Source organism: Strix aluco, chromosome 37, assembly GCF_031877795.1.
Source record: "Strix aluco isolate bStrAlu1 chromosome 37, bStrAlu1.hap1, whole genome shotgun sequence".
In the NCBI taxonomy this organism is placed as follows: domain Eukaryota; kingdom Metazoa; phylum Chordata; class Aves; order Strigiformes; family Strigidae; genus Strix; species Strix aluco.
Window position 1 is genome coordinate 477410 of NC_133967.1, and position 20290 is coordinate 497699.

Here is a 20290-nt window from a genome sequence, read left to right on the forward strand (position 1 = left end):
GAGGGTTTAGAGGCCACACGCAGTTTCCTCAGTTTTTCTGGCATTGCTGGCAGCGGTTGGGCATCTCCCCGGGGTGGATCCGCTGGTGCAAGATGAGTGTTTGCTTCTGAGTAAAGGATTCCCCACAGTCACAGCAGGAAGAAGGTTTCTCTCCAGTGTGGGTCCTCCGATGCGTGGAAAGGCTCGAGCTGTGGCTGAAGCACTCCCCACACTCCAGGCACTTGTACGGTCTCTCTCCCTTATGGACCCTGTGGTGGGAGATGAGGCTGGAGAAGCCCTTGAAGGTCTTCCCGCAATCTGGGCACTTGTAGGGTCGTTCTCCCATGTGAATTCTTTGGTGACGTCTCATGCTGTTACTCCAGCGGAAGATCTTCCCACACTCGGGGCATTTAGAGGTTCCCCGCTTGGCACAGGCCATCAGCTTGCTCGTGGCTGCATGGGTGTTCTTCACGCCATCCCCTTGTCCCGTCGGTGTCTGCTCCTCCTTGCTCTCCAACTTCTCCTCCAGCACCGGGGGTGCTTGTCCTGGCTCCAGCTGGGTGCTCAGTGCCTGCTGGAGAAAGACAAAGCCTTTGCCCCAACTCAGGAACCCCCCTGCACCCCTGCAGCAAGGAGGTTCTTCCAGGGCAGCTCCATTCCTTGGAGGTCTCCAGTCCAACCTCCTGCTCCCAGCTGGACCATCCCCACTGCTAGTTCAATCCAACCTGGGGACAGAGCAAATCCATCCCCAGGGCCATCTCCCAGCCCAGCACTGCCCCACCACGTGCTTCTGCAGGCCATCCCCACCCACAGCTCCACCAGGTCCTGGGACATCTTACGCTAAACCCTCCAGAGGACTCACCGTTGTGAATGCCTTGCTGATTCCTCCTGAGGTGATAAGTCTGCTGGAAGCTCTTCTCACAGTGGGAGCAGGCGTGCGGTCTCTCTGTTGTGTGGGTGCCTTTTTGCTTGATGAGGTCTGAGCCACAGGAGAAGAGATTCCCACAGGTGGTGCAGAGATACAGCTTCTCCTCCCTGTGTGTCCTCTGGTGACTCAGGAGGTACCTGCTCAGCCTGAAGCTCTTCCCGCAATCCTGGCACTTGTAGGGCTTCCCTCCCGTGTGGATCTGTTTATGACGGCGCAGGCTATTCTGCCAGGTGAAGGCCCTCCCACAGTGCTCACATTTGAACTGCTCTCTGGAGCTACTCCACGATTGGGTTGTGTCTTCTTCAAGTTCTTCACCATACATCCCTGTGAAAGAGCATTTTTGTGGTTCTCTGGGTACTTTACTCCCTTGTGTATCGCCTGGCACCACAGAGCAGGGGCCCGACACCCCCAGACCCACTCCTGCAGATGACCCCAAACCCGCTCACATCATTCCCCCCAGGAGCCAGCACTGGGGCCAGAAAGAGTTCAGACAGAGATTGAATAACAAAGACAGGACCAACGGCTATGGCCAATGCACAGAAGAACCCCCTTGTACTGCACTGCCAGCCCCTTTTACACCCTTTTCTTGTGTGTCCCCCCCTTTTCTGCCTCTTCCCCCCTTCCCCTGCTCATCGCCTCCTCTGTACGCACAGTCCCCCCTCCAGTGTTGCATCCTCAGCAGCTACAAAGCTGTGGTAGAGCTTCCACCTTCTACTGTTGGCAGGAAGATCCCACATTAGCGGAGCCAGAGAGGTTTGTTTGTGGTTAATGTCTCCGTTAATGCTAATTGGGCAGGTTTGATGTCTCTGCCTGCTCAGCTCCCTCCCTTCCCTTCTCCTCCTCACACCCCTCATGGCCTTGCCCGTTAGCGCCATGTTGAGGGCACCTGAGCCCCACCCAGACGCTTGATCACCCCTTCCTCCTCAGGGGGAGGACTCCTCACACTCCTCCCCTGCTCCGACGTGGGCTCCCTCCCACGGGAGACAGTCCTCCACGATCTTCCTCCAACGTGGGTCCCTTCCAGGGGCTCTGGGGGGGCATCTGCTCTCCCGTGGGTCTCCACGGGTGCAGGGCAGTCTCTGCTCCAGAGAACCTGAGAGGTCTTGCCGTCCTTCCTCACCCTCGCTGTTAGCAGAGTTATTTCCCTCCACCCTCATGCCCTTCCTGCTCCTCCCATGTTCCTCTTTGTAAATACCTTATCCCAGAGTACAACCATCTCTAATTGGCTCAGCCTTGGCCAGGGGCGAGTCCAACTTGGAGCCAGGGGAGCTTCAAGAACTTTATCACAGGAGCCGCCCTGTAGTCCCCTCCCCCACTCCGAAACCCCTTCACACAAAAACCAGCACAATGGGGTGCAGCCGGGTGGGTGCTGAGGCCCGGGCAGGGTGTGTCGAGCACCCCAGAGGTGGGAGTGTGATAGATTGGGTGGGTTTGTTCACTAAAATGTCAGCAGGATAAAGTGCTTGTTTGCTTGGCAGGATATGCTGGGGGCCTCTTGGTGGGTGAGACCCAGATACCGTTAGGCCTGCTTAATCAGCCCCCACAGGTCTGGTCTCCACCCAGATGCCGTTAGGCTTGCTTAATCAGCCCCCACAGGTCAAGTCTCCACCCAGACATTGAGAGGATCGAATAAGGAAGATTGAGAACCTCCATCCCTGCGACCCCCTAGCAGCAAAACGAACATGCGCAGAGTATACCGTAAGAAACTACGTCAACCGGGAAGAAGACTGTATATAAAAAGGGACTGTAAAAAGGGAAGAGTGGCGCCGTTAATGGAGCGGAGACTCCCCGGCTGCCCAGCGCTGATTTTTGCTCGCTAACTTTGCTTGCTGAAATTATAATAAATTCTGATTGGGTTGGAAACTTTTGGTCTCATTTTCTCAACTTATAACAGGAGCAGGATGTTGCGGTGCTGAGGGAAGGCTGCTCAGCCACTAGCAGCAGCCTGAGCCCAATGGGTTGCTCAGGAGAGGGCTCATTCAGGGTTCCCCCATGTCATGGGCTCTGAGGATGCTACAGATTCCTGCCTGTACCTGGCCTGCGGTGCACAAGTGTGCAAGGAGATGGTAGTGCAAGTCCATGGATGACCATGGAGACTGGGGGTGTGTTTGTGTGTGTGTCCCCTGTTCCTGCTCATGCTCTTCCTCCATCCCTCCTCCCCCATACCAGGCCAGCACCCACGCTTGATCGCCACTTCCACACTCCCCAAAACTCCCCCCACCCCCCAGGAGGGCCGGGGATGGAGATGGGGCAGGTCAGGATGGGACAGGGTTGGGCTGTTGGCTGGTCCCACCCGTTGTGGGTGAAACTGGGAAAGGGAAAAGAGGAGGAAAAGAGAGAAAACCTGTGGATGGATGTAAAAAATTGTTTCACAGGAGGATGCCATCACTCACCCCTGTCCATAGGGAGCTGGATGCCCAGGCAGTTCCTGACCAAAATCTGGCCAACCCCCACCCCAAAACCCCCTCCTCTCCGTTTTATTGCTGAGGAAAATGTGATATAGGGTTACGCACCTGCCAAGAACTCACTATTTTGGTGAATTTGTTGATATTCCCTGAGGTGAGCCCTCATCTGGAAGGTCTCCCCGCAGTGGGAGAAGGTGTTCGGTCTCACTCCTGTGTGGGTGTGTTGATGGTTGATGAGACCAGACCTAAAGGAGAAGCGTTTCCCACACGTTGTGCAGAAATACGGCTTCTCCTTGGTGTGTGTCCTCCGGTGACTCTGGAGGTGATCTTTCCGTCTGAACCTCTTCCCACAATCCTGGCACTGGAAACGCTTCTCTCCTGTGTGGACCTGTTGGTGACGGCGCAGGTTTCTTCTCCCGATGAAGATCTTCCCACAGTCCTCACACTCATAATTCTGCTCTCTGGAGCTACTCGGTGGTTGGGTTGTGTCTTCTTGAGGGTCTTCAGCGTATGTCCCTTTGAAAGAACATTTTCGGGGTCTTCTTGTTCCGTGGCTCCTTTGCGTATCATCTGGCTGCTGTTGGCCATCGTGCTCCACGTCCACCGTGGGGCTCTGGGGCTCCTCTTCGGGCCCTTGCAGCATCCCCCTCTGCTCTTCCCTGGGCTGGCACTGCTCCTCCTTCTGCTTGTCTGTCCCAGCCCCTGTGGGGAGACCAAAGGGGCTCAGCTGGTGGCTCTTAAGGCACATGAAGAGCAGCCACCTACTCCAGCAGCTCCCACCCAGACCAGTACCACCCAGTATGGTGCTGCCAGCTGCTGAAGCCCTTCTAGTGATGGTGGGTGTGTAAAGGCTCAGGGCCTCTGTGTGTGTGTGTGTGTGTGTGTGTGCGTGCGCGCAGGCACATGAAGGTGTGGAGGTTGTGTTTGTACGTGCGTTTGCATCAGTGTCATTGTGTACAAGCGTGTAAGCAGATGGGGGTGCAAGTGCACGGGTGCCCATGGCTGTGTGTGTGTGTGTGTGTGTGTGTGTGAGTGTGTCCCCTCCTACCAATACTTCTCATCCTCCTTCATCCTTCCTCTTCCTGCTGGTCCTCCTCCTCCATCTCTCCCACTTCTTCACCCTGGACCAGCACCTACCATTTGTCCCCACTTTGACACTTTCCAAAACTCCCCCAAGCCCCGGAAGGGTCAGAGATGGAGATGGAGCAGGTTGGGATGGGGCAGGGTTGGGCTGTTGGCTGCTCCAACCCGCTGGGGGTGAACCCGGGATGGGGAAAGGAAGAGGGAAATTGAGAAAACCCGTGTGTGGAGGTAAAAATAGTTCAATAGGAGGGGACAGATAGACAGGGGAAAAATGCAAAAGCCATCACTCACCCCCACCCATGGGGAGATGGATTCCAAACCAGTTCATGACCAAAATCTGGCCAAACACCACCCACAAACCCCCTCCTCTCCACTTTATTGCTGAGCACAATCTATTTGAGGATTAAGCCTCCACTGCGAACTCACCATTGTGTATGGATTCCTGATGTGTCCTGAGGCAAGTCTTTACCTGGAAGCTCTTCCCACAGTGTGAGCCGGGGTACCGTCTCTCTCCTGTGTGGATGCGTTGGTGGGTGATGAGGTTTGAGCGCCAGGAGAAGCGTTTCCCACACGTGGTGCAGAGAAAAGGCTTCTCCTTGGTGTGTGTCCTCTGATGACTCAGGAGGTGCGCCTTCAGCCTGAAGCTCTTCCCACAATCCTGGCACTTGTAGGGCTTCTCTCCCTTGTGGATCCCTCGGTGACGTCTCATGTTGCTCCTGCAGTTGAAGACCCTCCCACAGTCCTCACACTTGTACTTCTCACCGGAGATACTCCACGGTTGGGTTGCACCATTTTGAGGGTCTTCAACATACATCCCTTGGAAAGAGCATTTCTGGGGTTGTATTGGTATTTCATCCTTCCTCTTCCTTCTCCATTCCTCCTCCTCCCCCATCCCTCCCACTTCTTCACCTTGGACCAGCAAATACCCTTGGTCCCCACTTTCACCCTCACCCCCAAAATTCCCCCCACCCCCTTGAGAAGTTGGGATGGAGATGGGTCAGGTCGGGATGGGGCAGGGTTGGGCTCTTGGCTGCTCCCACCAACTGTGGGTGAACCCAGGAAGGGAAAGAAAAAGAAAAGTGAGAAAACCCATAGGTGGAGGTAAAAATATTTTTAGAGGAAGAGAGTGGAGGAGGCTTTCACTCACCCACCCCACCCATGGGGAGATGGATGCCCAGCCACTTCCTGACCAAAATCTGGGCAAAAACTGCCCCCACAGGCACCCACTCCATTTTATGGATGAGCACTGTGTGATACAGGGTTAAGCCCCTCTGAGGACTCACCATTGTGGATGGAATCCTGATGGTTGCGGAGGTGATGACCCTCCCTGAATGTCTTCCCACAGTAGGAGCAGGTGTACGGTCTCTCTCTTGTGTGGACGCGTTGGTGGACAAAGAGGTTGGACCTAAAGGAGAAGTATTTCCCACATGTGGGGCAGGGAAAGGGCTTCTCCTTGGTGTGTGTCCTCTGGTGACTCAGGAGGTTTCCTCTCATTGAAAATCCCCTCCCACAATCCCAGCACTTGTAGGGCTTCTCTCCTGTGTGGGTCCGTAGGTGGTAGATCAGTTTGCTCCTGCAGACGAAGACCTTCTCACAGTGCTCACACTTGTACTTCTTCTCCCTGAAGCTACTCCATGGATCAGTTGAGGCTTCCTGAGAGTCTTCAGCATACGTCCCTTTGAAAGAGCTTTTTCGGGGTATTCTTGGTCTGTGGCTCCCTTGTGTATCATCTGGCTGCTGTTGGCCATCGTGCTCCACGTCCACCGTGGGGCTCTGGGGCTCCTCTTTGGGCTCTTGCAGCATCCCCCTCTGCTCTTCCCTGGGCTGGCACTGCTCCTCCTTCTGCTTGTCTGTCCCAGCCCCTGTGGGGAGACCAAAGGGGCTCAGTTGGGCGCTCTTAAGGCACATGAAGAGCAGCCACCTACTCCATGTCTCTGTCTGCTCGGCTCCCTCCCTTCCCTTCTCCTCCTTCTAACGCCCCACATGGCCTTGCCCGTTAGCGCCATGTTGTGCTTTGAGCCCTGAGGGCACCTGAGCCCCACCCAGACGCATGATCACCCCTTCTCCCACAGGGATGGAGATGAAAAAATAAAATCAAATGCCTGGGGGGATCCAGACGAGGACAGGGGGGGGGGTGGGGGGGTGGGTGTGTGTGTGTGTGTGTGTGTGTGTGTGTGATTCCCCCATTATGGGCTCGAGCAACAGACAGACTCCATCGGGGAAGGAAGAAAGAACAGCAATCGAATTTGAACATCCCCACCCCCACCAATGTACCAATGCGACAGACCAGGACAGTGAGAAATACAACCACATCTTCAAAACACCTTCCCCCCCCATCCCTTCTTCCCGGGCTCAGCTTTGCTCCCCATTTCTCTCCCTCCTCCCCCCACCGGTGCAGAGGGCAGGGATGGGGGTTGGGGTCAGTCCATCACCCGTTGTCTCTGCCGCTCCTTCCTCCTCAGGGGGAGGACTCCTCACACTCCTCCCCTGCTCCGGCGTGGGCCCCCTCCCACGGGAGACAGTCCTCCACGATCTTCGTCCCACGTGGGTCCCTCCCAGGGGCTCTGGGGGGCATCTGCTCCCCCGTGGGTCTCCTCGGGTGCAGGGCAGTCTCTGCTCCAGAGCACCTCCCCCCTCCTGCCGTCCTTCCTCACCCTCGCTGTTTGCAGAGGTATTTCCCTCCCACCCTCCTCCTCTTTCTCCTCCTCCTCCCAACTTTTTCTCTTTAAATCCCTTATCTCAGAGCGCGAAGCCATCGCTAATTGGCTCGGCCTTGGCCAGGGGCGGGTCCGACTTGGAGCCCGGGCAGCTTTGAGCATCTTCTCCCAGGAGCCCCCCCTGTAGCCCCCTCCTCCGCTCCCAACCCCTCCACACACAAACCAGCACAACAGGGTGCAGCCGGGTGGGTGCTGAGCCCCGGGCAGGGGGTGCTGAGCACCCCAAGAGGCGGCAGCAGGTACCCTGCCGGTTCTCTGCCTGCGGTAGATGAAGGGGGGGACACCCAGGAGTGCTGCCGTTTATGGGGGGCGGCTGGACGTGGATTCTCCATCCCTCAGGGAAATCCCTGCAGGGAAGGGGGGGCTGTGCGGGCAGGATACGCCCCCGTCCCGCCCCAGGATTATCTGGGTGTGCACAGGTGTGGAAGGAGATGGGGGGTGCGACCGCCCGCGTGCCCATGGTTCTGTCTGTGTGTGTCCCCTCTTCCTGCCCCTCGCCCTCCCCCTCCTTTGTCCTCCCCTTCCCCCATCCCTCCTCCTTCTTCACCCCACACCAGCGCCCGTCCTTGTTCCCCACATTCACACACACCCCCGCAAACCTCACCCCACCCCGCAGGACCAGGGATGTGATGTCTTCAGGAAATTCTCTGCTCTGCTCGTTCCGAACTCGGGAATAGACCAATGCCAGGGTCAGTCGCTGCTTGAAGAGTGTTGGGACAAAGGAAGGGACCAGGGGATAAGGGGTGAGTCACCCCAGCTTTGCATAACCAAGGGATGTCTGGCTAACGACTCTGCCCTGGAGGAGGGAGAGAAGTGTGAGCAGAGGGGAACATCCTGCCCCAGAGGGCAGAGAGGCTGGAGGAGTCTCTGAGAAGCAGGATGAGATAGGGCCAGGAATAGCTCTTGGGTTGGGTTGGGTCATCTGCCTGCTTGCGTCCCCCCTCCCCATCTCTTGTGCATCCCCCAAATCTATTCACTCTTCAACAAACAGGACACAAATCTGAAACCAATTATGAGCCAAATCTATTTTATTTGATAGACACTTCAAAAAAACAGAGAGGTGTTTCTTTGATTTCCTGTAAGGGACGTACACACCCCCTGGGTCTGTGCGTGTCCATCTACGTTTGTGTGCACCTACGTAACGACAGGAGCATCCCATACGCTCCATTTTGATTGCAGGGTGCTGGATGGGGTTTTGATTCCCCCAAAGAACCCAACATTTTTGTTGTGGTTTCCCACACGGGCCATGTCTCCTTCCTCAGGGTAAAATAGTCCCCAAAGAGCCATGGGTGAGAGCAGCTCATCCCTCCACCATCATCGTCTGGTATCGCTGTATCCCACTGGGAACCAAGAAAGTCTCGGCCTTGGTGAGCGCCATCATTGAAGTTCATCCTCACAGTTTGGAATCAGGTAATAATTAACGGTACACACATTTAACGAAGCGAGAGGTGAACAGGGAGAGATAAACATACTAAGAGCAAACAGAGTAAAATACAACACAGTGGTCACAGCTTGTACCACACAACCATCATCCCACCAAGACGTCGTACCAAGACTGTCCAGCAGTTTGCTCAACGCTGGGTCTGGTTAACGACCTCGCTGACTAACGAGCCTTTACAATCCCTTTGGACTCATGGGAGCAGCCTGGTTTCCCAGGAAGGCAGCGTTTCTTAAACATCGCCTCTGCCCGGACCCGCGAGTCCCCAAGGAGATGCTGGGGCTCTTGGACGTGATGGTCCCACGTGCTGGGGTGAAGGAAGAGCCACGTTGTCCATGTACCCAAGGCACCTGCTGGTAAATCTCCTCCAAATTTACTCCGATGTGCAGGCACTCACATTTAAATCAGAGAGAGGCTCACACAAGGCCTCATCCCCCCAAACATACCTTGCTGCGGCATTAGCACCCCCCAGACATCTCTGAATTTCCCCTCCAACATCACCCACCTCATGAGATGAGACCAGAGGGCTGGAAGTCCCTACCCAGGGAGGCCATCAGTCCCTAATTTTGTGGCCCATCACCTCCCACAGAAGGTCCCTGGCCCATGGGAACTTCCTCCAAGTGGGGCCTCTGATGGACAAGTCACCCAGCACCCATGTTGAATGACTTCCTGCAGAACAGGCACACGTGGGAGCTCTCCTGGGCGTGGATCGGCTGGTGCGTGGCGAGCTGGGAGCTGGTCTGGAAGGTTTTCTGGCATTGCTGGCAGCAGTTGGGCATCTCCCCGGGGTGGATGCGCTGGTGCAAGATGAGTGTTTGCTTCTGAGTAAAGGATTCCCCACAGTCAGAGCAGGAAGAAGGTTTCTCTCCAGTGTGGGTCCTCCGATGCGTGGAAAGGCTCGAGCTGTGGCTGAAGCACTCCCCACACTCCAGGCACTTGTACGGTCTCTCTCCCTTATGGACCCTGTGGAGGGAGATGAGGCTGGAGAAGTCCTTGAAGGTCTTCCCGCAATCTGGGCACTTGTAGTTGTTACGGAGGCTCTCAAATAAGCCACCAACCACCAAAAATTAAATATTTATTATTTACAGAATCAACTAGCTCTCCGTAAATTACACGTTCGAATGTCTGTGAGAGGAGAACAGAACAACTCCCTAGGGTTTAACGGCAACTGAAAACGCTCTATCACTCACATTAGAAGTGAGGGCTCTCAATCTCGAGGGTGTGCTCAGGGCAGCATCCGGACCCAAGTCACCTCAAGGAGTTACCTTGGGCGGTGCCCCGACCCAAGGGGAGATCCCTCGAATGCAGCGTGCTGCTCCAGGGAACTAGCTCAAAATGGCTCCCCCAGGGGACTCCATTTATACCCAGGCTGAATCTGACCTGTAGTCAATAGCGGCTCCCATCGGCCAAAGCCCCAATTACCGCGAAGCCCTGAGAACAAAGGCAATCAGAAGCTGCTACCTTTCAACAGCCAAGAAGCTCTATTTTCATTGGGTGGATGCACCTGCAGTAGTGTCATTGTCCCATGTGATTTCTTTGGTGACGTCTCATGCTGTTACTCCAGCGGAAGATCTTCCCACACTCGGGGCATTTAGAGGTCCCCCGCTTGGTGCGGGTTACCGGCTTGCTCGTGGCTGCATGGGTGTTCTTCACGCCATCCCCTTGTCCCGTCGGTGTCTGCTCCTCCTTGCTCTCCAACTTCTCCTCCAGCACTGGGGGTGCTTGTCCTGGCTCCAGCTGAGTGCTCTTGGTGCCTGCTGGAGAAAGACAAAGCCATTGCCCCAACGGGACCTCCCCAGCCAAGGATGGAGGGGAAACCCCAGTATCTGCTGGGGTAATGCAAGCTGGGAAGAAGCCCCCTCCCCAGGAGGGGATTTACAGTGGTGGAGGATGGGTGCAGAGAGGCCTCCGTGTCCACAAATGAACCTGGGAAATGTGCTTGGAGGCCATTTGCTATTGCCAGGACTGATTCAGGAACACCCCTGCACCAAGGAGGTTCTTCCAGGGCAGCTCCATTCCTTGGAGGTCTCCAGTCCAACCTCCTGCTCCCAGCAGGACCATCCCCACCGCTAGTTCAACCCAACTTGGGGACAGAGCAAATCCATCCCCAGGGCCATCTCCCAGCCCAGCACTGCTGCCACGCTGGGAGCAGGAGTCCCAGCACAGCCCCACCACGTGCTTCTCCAGGCCATCCCCGCCCACAGCTCCACCAGGGCCTGGGACATCTCACGTTAAACCCCCCCACTAAGGACTCACCCTTGTGAAGGGCTTCTTGATGTCTCCAGAGGTTACGACTGTGCTTGAAGTTTTTCCCGCAGTGGGAGCGGACGTATGGTCTCTCTCCTTTGTGGATGCGTCGGTGGACAACAAGGTTTGAGCTATAAGAGAAGCGTTTCCCACACGTGGTGCAGAGATACGGCCTCTCCTTGGTGTGTGTTCTCCGGTGACACAGGACTCTCCCTCTATCCGTGAAGCTCTCCCCACAATCCCAGCACTTGTAGGGCTTCTCTCCAGTGTGGATCCGTTGGTGATGGGTCAGGTTGCTGCCATACCTGAAGACCTTCCCACAGTGCTCACACTTGTATTTCTTCCCTCTGGAGTTACCCCGTGGTTGGGTTGTGGCTTCTTGAGGGTTTTCACCACACGTCCCTTTGAAAGAGCATTTTCGGGGTCTTCTTGTTCCGTGGCTCCCTTGCGTATCATCTGGCTGCTGTTGGCCATCGTGCTCCACGTCCACCATGGGGCTCTGGGGCTCCTCTTCGGGCCCTTGCAGCATCCCCCTCTGCTCTTCCCTGGGCTGGCACTGCTCCTCCTTCTGCTTGTCTGTCCCAGCCCCTGTGGGGAGACCAAAGGGGCTCAGTTGGTGGCTTTTAAGGCACATGAAGAGCAGCCACCTACTCCATGTCTCTGCCTGCTCAGTTCCCTCCCTTCCCTTCTCCTCCTTGCTCTCCAATTTAAGCCCCCAAAACTCCCCCCACTCCCTGGGGGCTCTTAAGGGACATGAAGGGCAGCCACCTACTCCAGCAGCTCCCACCCAGGCCAGTACCACCCAGTACAGTGCTGCCAGCTGCTGGAGCTCTTCTGCGTTTGTGGGTGTGTAATGACATGGGGACTGTGTGTGTCTCTGTGTGTCTGTGTGTGTGTCTGTGTCTGTCCCCTCTTATTGATACTCCTCATCCTACTTTATCCTTCCTCTTCCTGCTACTCCTCCATCCATCCATCCCCCTTCTTCACCCTAGACCAGCACCCACCAATGGTCCCCAATCTCATCCCCCTCTAACACTCCCCTAACCAAGGGAGGGCCAGGAATGGAGACAGGTCAGGTCTGGGTGGGCAGAGTGGCCTGTTGGCTGCTCCCACCCACTTTGGGTGAACTTGGAAAGGAAGAAAAACAAAAAAAAAAGAGGAAAGCAAGAAACCCCGTGGGTGGAGGTATATATAGTTCAACAGCAGGAGACAGACAGACAGGTAAATGCAAAAGCATTTTTCACCCCTCCCCATGGGGAGATCGATGCCCAGACAGTTCCTGACCAAAATCTGGCCAACCCCCACCCCCAAACCCCCTCCTCTTCATTTTATTGCCAAGCACGATGCAATATGGGGTGAAGACCTTACCAAAGACTCACCGTTGGGGATGGATAACTGATGTTCCCAGAGGTAGAAGTGATAACTCTGCTGGAAAGTCATCTCGCAGTGCAACAAGGCGAACAGTCTCTCCCACGTGTGAGTGCGTTTGTGTTTGATGAGGTGAGATCTAAAGTAAAAGTGTTTCCTGCATGTGGTACAGCGGAATCGCTTCTCCTTGGTGTGTATCTTCTGGTGCCACAGGAGGGTCCCTCTCTGCGTGAAGCTCTTCCCGCAATCCCGGCACTTGTAGGGCTTCCTTCCTGTGTGGACCCGTCGGTGTTGGTTCAGCTTGCTCCTGTGGGTGAAGAACTTCCCACAGTCCTCACACAGGTACTCCTGCCTGGAGCTGCTCCGTGGTTGGGTTGCGGATTCTTCAATTTCTTCAGCACATGTTCCTTGGAAAGAGCATTTTTGGGGTTGTGTTGGTACTTAATCCTTCCTCTTCCTCCTCCATTCCTCTGCCTCCCCCTTCCCTCTACTTCCTCCATCCTGGACCAGCGACCCCCTTGGTACCCACTTTCATCCCCATCCCCCTGGTCAGGATCGGGCAGGTTGGGCTGTTGGCTGCTCCCACCCTCTGTGGGTGAAACCAGGAAGGGGAAAAGTGGAGGAAAAGCAAGAAAACCTCTACATGGAGGTAAAAATAGTTCAATATAAGGAGACAGACAGAGGTAAAATGCAAAGGCCATCACTCACCCCTGCCCATGGAGAGATGGATACCCAAACAGTTCCTGACCAAAATCTGGTCAAAATCCACCCACAAACCCCCTCCTCTCCATTTTATTGCTCAGCACGATGCGATACGGGGTGAAGACTTCAGCAAGACTCACCGTTGGTGATAGATAATTGATGCCTCCAGAGATAGAGGTGATAACTCTGCTGGAAAGTCATCTCGCAGTGCAACAAGGCGTACAGACTCTCCCAAGTGTGAGTGCGTTGGTGTTTGATGAGGTGAGATCTAAAGTAGAAGTGTTTCCTGCATGTGGTGCAGCGAAATCTCTTCTCCTTGGTGTGTGTCTTCTGGTGACAGAGGACGTTCCATCTCTGCGTGAAGCTCTTCCCGCAATACCAGCACTTGTAGGGCTTCCCTCCTGTGTGGATTCGTCGGTGACAATTCAGCCTGATCCTGCAAGTGAAGCCCTTCCCACAGTGCTCACACAGGTACTCCTTTCCGCTGGAGCTACTCCGTGGTTGGGTTGTGGCTTCTTGAGGGTCTCCAGCACATGTCTCTTTGAAAGAGCATTTTTGGGGTCTTCTTGTTCCGTGGCTCCCTTGCGTATCATCTGGCTGCTGTTGGCCATTGTGCTCCACGTCCACCGTGGGGCTCTGGGGCTCCTCTTCGGGCCCTTGCAGCATCCCCCTCTGCTCTTCCCTGGGCTGGCACTGCTCCTCCTTCTGCTTGTCTGTCCCAGCCCCTGTGGGGAGACCAAAGGGGCTCAGCTGGTGGCTCTTAAGGCACAGGAAGAGCAGCCACCTACTCCAGCAGCTCCCGCCCAGAGCAGCACCACCCAGTACAGTGCTGCCAGCCGCTGGAGCCCTTGTAGTGTTGGTGGGGATGTAAAGACATAGGGGCTGTGTGTGTGTGTGTGCCTGTACCTCTTACTGATACTCCTCATTCTCCTTCATCCTTCCTCTCCCTGCTACTCCTCCTCCCACATCCCTCCCCCTTCTTCAATACAGACCACTGCCCATACTTCTTCCATTCTTTCAACCCCCAATACTCCCCCTTCCCCTGGGAGGGCATGTATGGAGATGGGGCATGTTGGGATGGGGCAGGGTTGGGCTGTTGGCTGCTCCCACCCGCTATGGGTGAACCTGGGAAGGGGAAAAGAAGAGGAAAAGCGAGAGCCTGTGAGTGGACATAAAGATAGTTCGGGAGGTTGGGAGGGGACACAGCAGGAGACCGTTGTTCAGAGCTGCCCATGGGGAGAAGGATGCCCAGACAGCTTCTGACCAAAATCTAGTCAACCCCCACCCCCAAACCCCCTCCTCTCCATTTTATTGTTGACCACGATCTGATACAGAGTTATGCCCAGCGCACACCTCCGACGACTCACCTTTGTGGATGGCTGCATGATGCCTCCAGCTGTGACATCTCTGCTGGAAGCTCTTCAAACAGTCTGAGCAGGTGTATGGTCTCTTTCCCATGTAGGTGAGTTGGTGCCTGGTGAGGGCATGTGAGCTAAAGGAGAAGCATTTCCCACATGTGGTGCAGGAAAAGGGCTTCTCCTTGGTGTGTGTTCTCTGATGACGCCGGAGTTTCCCGCTCTCGCTGAAGCTCTTCCCACAATCCTGGCACTTGAAGGGCTTCTCTCCCGTGTGGATTCGTCGGTGACGTTTCAGGTGGCTCCCACAGGTGAAGACCTTCCCACAGTGTTCACACCTGTACTTCTTCTGCCTGGAGGTACTCCGTGGTTGGGTTGTGGCTTTTTGAGGGTCTTCAGCATACGTCCTCTTGAAAGAGCATTTTCGGGGTACTCTTTTTCCGTGGCTCCCTTGTGTATCATCTGGCTGCTGTTGGCCATCGTGCTCCATGTCCACCGTGGGGCTCTGGGGCTCCGCTTCGGGCCCTTGCAGCATCCCCCTCTGCTCTTCCCTGGGCTGGCACTGCTCCTCCTTCTGCTTGTCTGTCCCAGCCCCTGTGGGGAGACCAAAGGGGCTCAGTTTGTGGCTCTTAAGGGACATGAGGAGCAGCCACCTACTCCAGCAGCTCCCACCCAGACCAGTACCACCCAGGACGGTGCTGCCAGCTGCTGGAGCCCTTCGAGCATCAGTGAGTGCCTAAAACCACGGCGGCTCTGTGTGTGTGTGTGTGTGTGTGTGTGTGTGTGTGCACATGAAGGTGTGGGGGTTGTGTTGTGTGTGGGTGTGCACAAGCCTGTAAGGACATGAGAGTGCGTGTGCACAGGTCCCATGGGTCAGTGTGTGTGTGTGTGTGTCTCCTCTCTTACTGACAGTGTGTCTCATCCTCCTTCGTCCTTTCTCTCCCTGCTCCTCCTCCCTGCCCATCTGTCTCCCTTCATCACCCTGGACAAGCACCCACCCTTTGTCCCCACTTTCAGTCACCCAAACTCCCCCCAGTCCTGGTAGGGCCGAGGATGGAGATGGGTCAGGTCTTGATGGGTCAGGGTTGGGCTGTTGGCTGCTCCCACCCTCTCTGGGTAAACCCGAGGATGGGGAAAAAGAGAAAAAACGATGAAACCCCATGGGTGGAGGTAAAAATAGTTCAATAGCAGGAGACAGACAGAGGAAAAATGCAAAGGCCATCACTAAACCCTGCCCATGGGGAGATGGATGCCCAGCCAGTTCCTGACCAAATCTGGCCAACACCCACCCCCAAACCCCCTCCTCTCCATTTTATTGTTGACCACGATCTGATACAGGGTTATGCCCAGCACACACCTCTGATGACTCACCTTTGTGGATGGCTGCATGATGCCTCCAGCGGTGACATTTCTGCTGGAAGCTCTTCCCGCAGTCTGAGCAGGTGTATGGTCTGTCTCCCGTGTAGACGAGTTCGTGCCTGGTGAGGGCTGACCTAAAGGAGAAGCGTTTCCCACATGTGGTGCAGGAAAAGGGCTTCTCCTTGGTGTGTGTTCTCTGATGACGCCGGAGTGTCCCGCTCTCAGTGAAGCTCTTCCCACAATCCTGGCACTTGAAGGGCTTCTCTCCTGTGTGGATTCGTCGGTGACGTTTCAGGTGGTTCCCACAGGTAAAGACCTTCCCACAGTGTTCACACCTGTACTCCTTCTGCCTGGAGGTACTCCGTGGTTGGGTTGTGGCTCCTTGAGGGTCTTCAGCGTAGGTCCCTTTGAAAGAGCATTTTCGGGGTCTTCTTTGTCTGTGGCTCCCTTGTGTATCATCTGGCTGCTGTTGGCCATTGTGCTCCACGTCCACCGTGGGGCTCTGGGGCTCCTCTTCGGGCCCTTGCAGCATCCCCCTCTGCTCTTCCCTGGGCTGGCACTGCTCCTCCTTCTGCTTGTCTGTCCCAGCCCCTGTGGGGAGACCAAGGGGGCTCAGCTGGGGGCTCTTAAGGCACATGAAGAGCAGCCACCTACTCCAGCAGCTCCCACCCAGACCAGTACCACCCAGGACGGCTGCCAGCTGCTGGAGCCCTTTGACATCAGTGAGTGCCTAAAACCATGGCAGCTCTGTGTGTGTGTGTGTGTGTGTGTGTGTGCACATGAAGGTGTGGGGGTTGTGTTGTGTGTGGGTGTGCACAAGCCTGTAAGGACATGAGAGTGCGTGTGCACAGGCCCCATGGGTCAGTGTGTGTGTGTGTGTGTCTCCTCTCTTACTGACAGTGTGTCTCATCCTCCTTCGTCCTTTCTCTCCCTGCTCCTCCTCCCTGCCCATCTGTCTCCCTTCATCACCCTGGACAAGCACCCACCCTTTGTCCCCACTTTCAGTCACCCAAACTCCCCCCAGCCCTGGTAGGGCCGGGGATGGAGATGGGTCAGGTCTTGATGGGTCAGGGTTGGGCTGTTGGCTGCTCCCACCCTCTCTGGGTAAACCCGAGGATGGGGAAAAAGAGAAAAAATGAGGAAACCCCATGGGTGGAGGTAAAAATAGTTCAATAGCAGGAGACAGACAGAGGAAAAATGCAAAGGCCATCACTAAACCCTGCCCATGGGGAGATGGATGCCCAGCCAGTTCCTGACCAAATCTGGCCAACACCCACCCCCAAACCCCCTCCTCTCCATTTTATTGTTGACCACAATCTGATACAGGGTTATGTCCAGCACAAGCCCTCGACGACTCACCTTCTTGGACAGATAAATAATGTTTCCAGAGGTGACAACTCTGCTGGAAGTTCTTTGAGCAGTCTGAGCAGGCGTATGGTCTCTCTCCTGTGTAGATGAGTTGGTGCCTGGTGAGGGCTGAACTAGAGGAGAAGCGTTTCCCACATGTGGTGCAGGAAAAGGGCTTCTCCTTGGTGTGTGTTCTCTGATGACGCCGGAGTTTCCCGCTCTCGCTGAAGCTCTTCCCACAATCCTGGCACTTGAAGGGCTTCTCTCCTGTGTGGATTCGTCGGTGACATTTCAGGTGGCTCCCACAGGTGAAGACCTTCCCACAGTGTTCACACCTGTACTCCTTCTGCCTGGAGGTACTCCATGGTTGGGTTGTGGCTTCTTGAGGGTCTCCAGCACATGTCCCTTTGAAAGAGCATTTTCGGGGTGTTCTTGTTCCGTGGCTCCCTTGCGTATCATCTGGCTGCCTTTGGCCATCATGCTCCACGTCCACCGTGGGGCTCTGGGGCTCCTCTTCGGGCCCTTGCAGCATCCCCCTCTGCTCTTCCCTGGGCTGGCACTGCTCCTCCTTCTGCTTGTCTGTCCCAGCCCCTGTGGGGAGACCAAAGGGGCTCAGCTGGGGGCTCTTAAGGCACATGAAGAGCAGCCACCTACTCCAGCAGCTCCCGCCCAGACCAGCACCACCCAGGACGGTGCTGCCAGCTGCTGGAGCCCTTCTAGCATTGCTGGGGATGTAAAGACACAGGGGCTGTGTCTGTGTGTGTGTGTGTCTGTGCCTGTACCTCTTACTGATACACCTCATCCTCCTTCATCCTTCCTCTCCCTGCTACTCCTCCTCCCACATCCCTCCCCCTTCTTCAATACAGACCACTGCCCATACTTCTTCCATTCTTTCAACCCCCAATACTCCCCCTTCCCCTGGGAGGGCAGGTATGGAGATGGGGCATGTTGGGATGGGGCAGGGTTGGGCTGTTGGCTGCTCCCACCCGCTATGGGTGAACCTGGGAAGGGGAAAAGAAGAGGAAAAGCGAGAGCCTGTGAGTGGACATAAAGATAGTTCAGGAGGTTGGGAGGGGACACAGCAGGAGACCGTTGTTCAGAGCTGCCCATGGGGAGAAGGATGCCCAGCCAGCTTCTGACCAAAATCTAGTCAACCCCCACCCCCAAACCACCTCCTCTCCATGTTATTGCTGAGCATGCTGTAAAACAGGGTGATACAGACCCACCCGAGGACTCACCATGATGGAGGGTTTCCTTATGCTTTCTCAGTTGGTCACTCTGCTGGAAGGCCATCCCACAGTGCAAACAGAGGTACGGTTTCTCTTCCATGTGGATGCGTTGGTGGGAAATGAGGTGCGAGAGCCACGTGAACCATTTCCCACAATTGTTGCAGACAAAGGGATTCCCCTTGGTGTGTGACCTCTGGTGACGGAGGAGGGTCCCACTCTCACTGAAGCTCTTCCCACAATCCCGGCACTTGAAGGGCTTCTCTCCCGTGTGGATTCGTCGGTGACGGGTCAGACAGTTCGCCCAGCTGAAGATCTTCCCACAGTGCTCACACTTGTACTCCTTCTGCCTAGAGCTACTCTGTGGTTGGGTTGTGGCTTTTTGAGGGTCTTCAGCACACGTCACTTTGAAAGAGCATTTTCGTAGTCTTCTTGGTCTGTGGCTCCCTTGTGTATCATCTGGCTGCTGTTGGCCATCATGCTCCACGTCCACTGTGGGGCTCTGGGACTCCTCTTCGGACCCTTGCAGCATCCCCCTCTGCTCTTCCCTGGGCTGGCACTGCTCCTCCTTCTGCTTGTCTGTCCCAGCCCCTGTGGGGAGACCAAAGGGACTCGGTTGGTGGCTCTTAAGGCACATGAAGAGCAGCCACCTACTCCAGCAGCTCCCGCCCAGACCAGTACCACCCAGGACGGTGCTGCCAGCTGCTGGAGCCCTTGTAGTGTTGGTGGGTGTGTAAATGCACAGGGGCTCTGTGTGTGGGGGGGTGGGGGGGGGGTGTGTGTGTGTGTGTGCACATGAAGGTGTGGGGGTTGTGTTGTGTGTGGGTATGCACAAGCCTGTAAGGACATGAGAGTGCATGTGCACAGGCCCCATGGGTCAGTGTGTGTGTGTGTGTGTGTCTCCTCTCTTACTGACAGTGTGTCTCATCCTCCTTCATCCTTTCTCTCCCTGCTCCTCCTCCCTGCCCATCTGTCTCCCTTCATCACCCTGGACAAGCACCCACCCTTTGTCCCCACTTTCAGTCACCCAAACTCCCCCCAGTCCTGGTAGGGCCGAGGATGGAGATGGGTCAGGTCTTGATGGGTCAGGGTTGGGCTGTTGGCTGCTCCCACCCTCTCTGGGTAAACCCGAGGATGGGGAAAAAGAGAAAAAACGATGAAACCCCATGGGTGGAGGTAAAAATAGTTCAATAGCAGGAGACAGACAGAGGAAAAATGCAAAGGCCATCACTAAACCCTGCCCATGGGGAGATGGATGCCCAGCCAGTTCCTGACCAAATCTGGCCAACACCCACCCCCAAACCCCCTCCTCTCCATTTTATTGTTGACCACGATCTGATACAGGGTTATGTCCAGCGCACACCTCCGACAACTCACTTTTGTGGACGGCTGCATGATGCCTCCAGCGGTGACATCTCTGCTGGAAGCTCTTCCCGCAGCCTGAGCAGGCGTATAGTCTCTCTCCTGTATAGATGAGTTGGTGCCTTGTTAGGTCTGACCTAAAGGAGAAGCATTTCCCACATGTGGTGCAGGAAAAGGGCTTCTCCTTGGTGTGTGTTCTCTGATGACGCCGGAGTGTCCCGCTCTCGCTGAAGCTCTTCCCACAATCCCGGCACTTGAAGGGCTTCTCTCCTGTGTGGATTCGTCGGTGACGTTTCAGGTCGCTCCCACACGTGAAGACCTTCCCACAGTGCTCACACTTGTACTCCTGCCTGGAGCTACTTGTTGGTTGGGTTGTGGCTTTTTGAGGGTCTTCAGCGTAGGTCCCTTTGAAAGAGCATTTTCGGGGTCTTCTTTGTCTGTGGCTCCCTTGTGTATCATCTGGCTGCTGTTGGCCATCGTGCTCCACGTCCACTGTGGGGCTCTGGGGCTCCTCTTCGGGCCCTTGCAGCATCCCCCTCTGCTCTTTCCTGGGCTGGCACTGCTCCTCCTTCTGCTTGTCTGTCCCAGCCCCTGTGGGGAGACCAAGGGGGCTCAGCTGGGGGCTCTTAAGGCACATGAAGAGCAGCCACCTACTCCAGCAGCTCCCACCCAGACCAGTACCACCCAGGACGGTGCTGCCAGCTGCTGGAGCACTTCAAGCGTCAGTGAGTGCCTAAAACCACGGCGGCTCTGTGTGTGTGTGTGTGTGTGTGT

General features: G+C 55.7%; 2 protein-coding genes across 2 annotated transcripts in view; both read right to left on the bottom strand.

Annotated features, from left to right (window-relative positions):
• The window catches only part of LOC141917336 (uncharacterized), a 70499-nt gene that overhangs the window by 4772 nt on the left and 45437 nt on the right, over positions 1-20290 (bottom strand). The window lies entirely within an intron of this gene.
• On the bottom strand, positions 259-18686 carry LOC141917299 (uncharacterized). The gene is made up of 25 exons (XM_074810407.1): positions 18163-18686; positions 16937-17278; positions 15590-15931; positions 14235-14575; positions 13834-13992; positions 13008-13391; positions 12695-12754; positions 12272-12572; positions 10807-11144; positions 10072-10304; positions 9973-9981; positions 9816-9875; positions 9196-9590; positions 8997-9055; positions 8731-8942; positions 7717-7812; positions 6828-6876; positions 5679-6257; positions 4822-5211; positions 4463-4563; positions 3421-4009; positions 3201-3215; positions 1851-2102; positions 842-1231; positions 259-553 (listed from the first exon to the last, which is right to left on the bottom strand). The coding sequence occupies exons 1-25, from the start codon at positions 18684-18686 to the stop codon at positions 390-392; spliced, it is 6384 nt and encodes a 2127-aa protein (XP_074666508.1). The 3' UTR covers positions 259-389.